The sequence below is a fragment of the Bison bison genome, unplaced genomic scaffold (assembly GCF_000754665.1).
Source record: "Bison bison bison isolate TAMUID 2011002044 unplaced genomic scaffold, Bison_UMD1.0 scf7180017864167, whole genome shotgun sequence".
Classification (NCBI taxonomy): Eukaryota; Metazoa; Chordata; class Mammalia; order Artiodactyla; family Bovidae; genus Bison; species Bison bison.
In genome coordinates this window covers 2,242,840-2,246,496 of record NW_011494739.1, presented here as the reverse complement: position 1 = coordinate 2,246,496, position 3,657 = coordinate 2,242,840, and the positions used below count along the sequence as shown (strand labels likewise).

The 3,657-nt window shown below is 55.7% G+C and overlaps 1 protein-coding gene across 1 annotated transcript in view; it reads right to left on the bottom strand.

Annotated features, from left to right (window-relative positions):
- FAM110A (family with sequence similarity 110, member A) overlaps nucleotides 1-3,657 on the bottom strand; it is a 14,149-nt gene that overhangs the window by 1,155 nt on the left and 9,337 nt on the right. The window contains exon 2 of the mRNA XM_010841778.1: nucleotides 8-477. Coding sequence (XP_010840080.1) covers nucleotides 8-381 — 374 coding nt within the window. The 5' untranslated portion in view covers nucleotides 382-477. The remainder of the gene's footprint in view (nucleotides 1-7; nucleotides 478-3,657) is intronic.

Below are 3,657 nucleotides of genomic sequence, written 5' to 3'. Positions count from 1 at the left end.
AATGATACGGCTGGCCTCGGCAGGGGGCACAGGACTATCACACAAGTTGATGAGGCTGCTAAGGATGTCCAAGTCCAGCTGGGGCCGGCAGCCGGGACCAGGCAGGGCTCGGCGGCTAGGTGTGAGCACGGTGCGGCGAGTTCCAGGGCTGAAGAGGGGCTGTTTGCACAGCAAGGGCTGCACAGGCTCCTGACGAGTGTTGGCCACATGCAGGCTCTTGACGTACTTGGCCTTGTCGGCCTCCAGGCGCTCGACAGCACTAGGTTTCCGGGCTCCACCGTCCGCTGGCCGCCGGAGCAGGTAGCCAGGAACCTTGGTCCGTAGACGGATAGGTAGAGCAGGGGTGTCCCGGGCTCCCGGAGTCAGCGTGTCCACAGGCATGGCTGTTACATTCCCCGAGGGCTTCTGTCTGAGGAGACTGGAGAAATAAGAAGACAGAAATCCAAGCAGAAAGCTGGCAGCTGGACTCCACAACGGCTGCAGGGGTGGAAAGAAAGCGACAGAGCCCACTCAGACAAAGGCTCAGCAAAGACCAAGAGACCGAAGACGCCCTCCCTATTAAAAGGTAAAAGCCACGCCTCTGATTCACAGGGAGCCAATCAGCAGGCCGAAAGCCAGGCCTGTGGCCCCACCCACTCCCCCTCCTTCGAGGAGGGCCCGGCCCAGCTGAAGCAGAAAGAAAAAAGGTACCAAAGACAGACACGGGCTGCCTGGGCATAAAGGACGGGGATGGCATATTTTAAAGGAAGCAAAGTTGGCTCCAGGCTGAGTGCTGGACATCAGCCAGCTCAACCTCAGTGGGTCCTCTTCTCAATTCCATTTTGCAGTTGGGGAAACTGAAGCCCAGGGAGGCAAGCTTGAGGAAGCTAACTCAACAAGTTGGTGGCTGTCCCTTGCCTCCCTTGTCCCTCTGCCGCGCAGGGGTCTTGGGGTTGAGTGGCCAAGGAAAAGGGCTCCAACCCCACACCCCACCTGGAATGCCCACAGGAAGCCTGGAACCACCTCCACCCCACACTCACCTAGGCAGGAAGCTGCCCTGTGCCATCCACCCGCCTGGACATGCCAGGCCCCAGGCAGAGCTTGTGGAGGAGGAGCGCAGAAAGTCCCTACCCCACCCCTGCCCCAGTGGAGTCCAGACACCCATTAGCTTCCAGTATGAAATTCCAGTGCCAGGCCCACAGTGATCCATGGATGCTGTCAGGTGGAAACATCAGCCCTGAGCTATGCGGCCCCAGGAGAAGCTGGAAATGCCCAAGATCACAGCCCTGCTCAGGAGTATCCAGCCAACTCTGCATCTGTCAACAGCAGTAGTATGGACACCCACAGGTAGGAGGGCCTACATCTGGAGGCACATGATCACCTAAGCATCAGGGCCAGTACCCTGGCCATCAGGCCACCCCTGTCCCTTTTTCCAAGGAAGAAGGGCTAGAGTCCCAAAGTGCTCCCCGAAGTCCCCTGGAGATGGGCCGGAAGAAAACCCATAGACCAAGTCCTGAACCTTTTCATGTATAAAATGGGGGAAAGGGACTCCATCAAGATGATCTTCAAGAGGACCTTCAGGCCATCTAAACCAATATTGTCTAATTCAATAGCCACTAGCCACATATGGCTACTCAGCCTTAACTTTAAATTTATAGTAAATATAATTCAGTTCCTGAATCACATTGGCCACATTTTAAGTGCTCGATAGTCATATGTGGCCAGTGGTCACTCTACTAGACAGCACAGATTGGAGCATTTCCATCTGCAGCAAAAAGCTATACTGGACAGCCCCACCTCGACATCCAGAATGCCATGAGGGAAGAGTCTGGACTGGGGAGGGAAGAGAGGAATCTGTCTTCTAGACATCTGACATCATCCTCTCCTGTAATCTCAAAACAAGTCTGTGACACAGGTCTCCGTCATCCCATTTTCACAGATGGAGAAACTGAGACTCAAAGAAGTTTCCAGAGCCAGTAAATAAGACACAAAGTCATATGAAGCCTAAAAAGAGTAGTTTTACTCATTATTATTCACATTCTCCTAAAACAGCTTGGGGGGAGGGCGGCAAGGGAGGGTCTGTTTTGTTCCCCTATCTCAGTTTCAAGATATTGCTCTTTACGCATAACCAACAGTCAATGGATTTTTACTAAGATAAAATACCTGTGAGGGCCAAATATAAGTAGGGAGACCAGGGATAAATTAGAGAGGGGACACACCCACCCTACTGTAGGCATATAGTCCAAAATGGTAGGTATAGAATGTTCTAGGAAGCTGGGAATCCAGAGTGCATGGAAACTGTAGATTGTTATTCTATTTGATAATATTAAAAACTGCACAGACAGGGCAAACAAAATGCCTGCAAACATATCTGAGCCCCTCCCCTCCCACCCCAGTTTGAGACCTCTGCAACCAAGTTGACAACAGAAACTTGAGGGCTGTTGGCCCAGAGCCAGAGCTGCTCCAGAGGTAGAAGGGATGAAGTAGGTGGGAGAAGAAGGCTGCCCAACTCAGGACCAACCCCCAAGGAGACCTCAGGAGGGAAGGGTCACAAGAAAGGTAGCCATGCCAAGCCCTGTCAAGATAGGTAGGCTCTGCCCCACCCCCCGGCCGCCACCTCCCAAACCAGTCCAACCCGTTGGTGGCATGAGTTCCCTCCCGGGCATCATAGGGGAAACAGAGGGAGGAAGGAGGTCAAATGGGCAGGGCTAGGGCATAAGTTCTGCGACCCCCACCAGGCTCGGGCTTCCAACGCCTCCAGCGGACCAGGCGCCCCAGAGGCTCTTCTGGCCGGACCAGGGCAGATTCTAGGAGCCAAGCTTGGCTATGGGGCCGCTGGCCAGCCCGCACAGAACTCGCCCACTCGCCCGCTGTGCGCCTTTCGCAAGCCGCTGCACCTCTTCCAGACTTGGGGTTTCCTTATCCGTGAAATGCTGTTAAAAATAGACCTTCCTCATCCTCCAGGTCACCGTGAGGATGGAGAGACAAAAAACAAGTCGAGCACTTTCGTTCACTGCATGAACTGGGCTCCTTGTTTCTATTACGGAATTGGACCCAACTCCTGAGACCGCTCCTCTCGCAGGGGTCTCTAAGCCTTTTCCAGAAGGGTCTGTCTGAACCTAAGCCGCGGACAAAGGTTAATCCGTGAACAAGACTCATTCCACAGGCGGGTGAAGCCCAAACTGCTGCGGCTCCTCCGAGTTGAAGCCAGGGTCCCGGTCCCCAGGTGGGGCTCGTGCCTTTTCTGAGGCCTCCTCATCACCCAACGCCCCACCCACGGATTTCAAACACCCACAAACGACCCCACATACGCCGGCCCCAGGCCCTTCTCCTTGGCATCCTCGGGCACGTAGCCTCACCACGCTCCCTCCCCAGCGGTTTCCCGGGCATTAGCCTCAGAAGGCCGCGGTGGGGGGCCACGGGGGTCGGAGTGGGTAGGGTCGTAGGGGAGCCCGGAGTCTAGCTTCTGCCCTTGCCCTCCTTAGCCGAGGGCAATCTTGGGGACTCCTAGCGGCGGAGGAGGCCCAGAGCCCGGCGGCACGCTGTGTGACTCCAGTCTGCTAGCCGCCCCTCTCCGAGCTCGGGTAGTCCCGGCTCTAAAATGAGGGAGCAGACGGCATGATTCCTACAGCCTCGTCCAGGCCTGAAGGTGAGTTTCGGCCCGGTCCCCGCCTACCC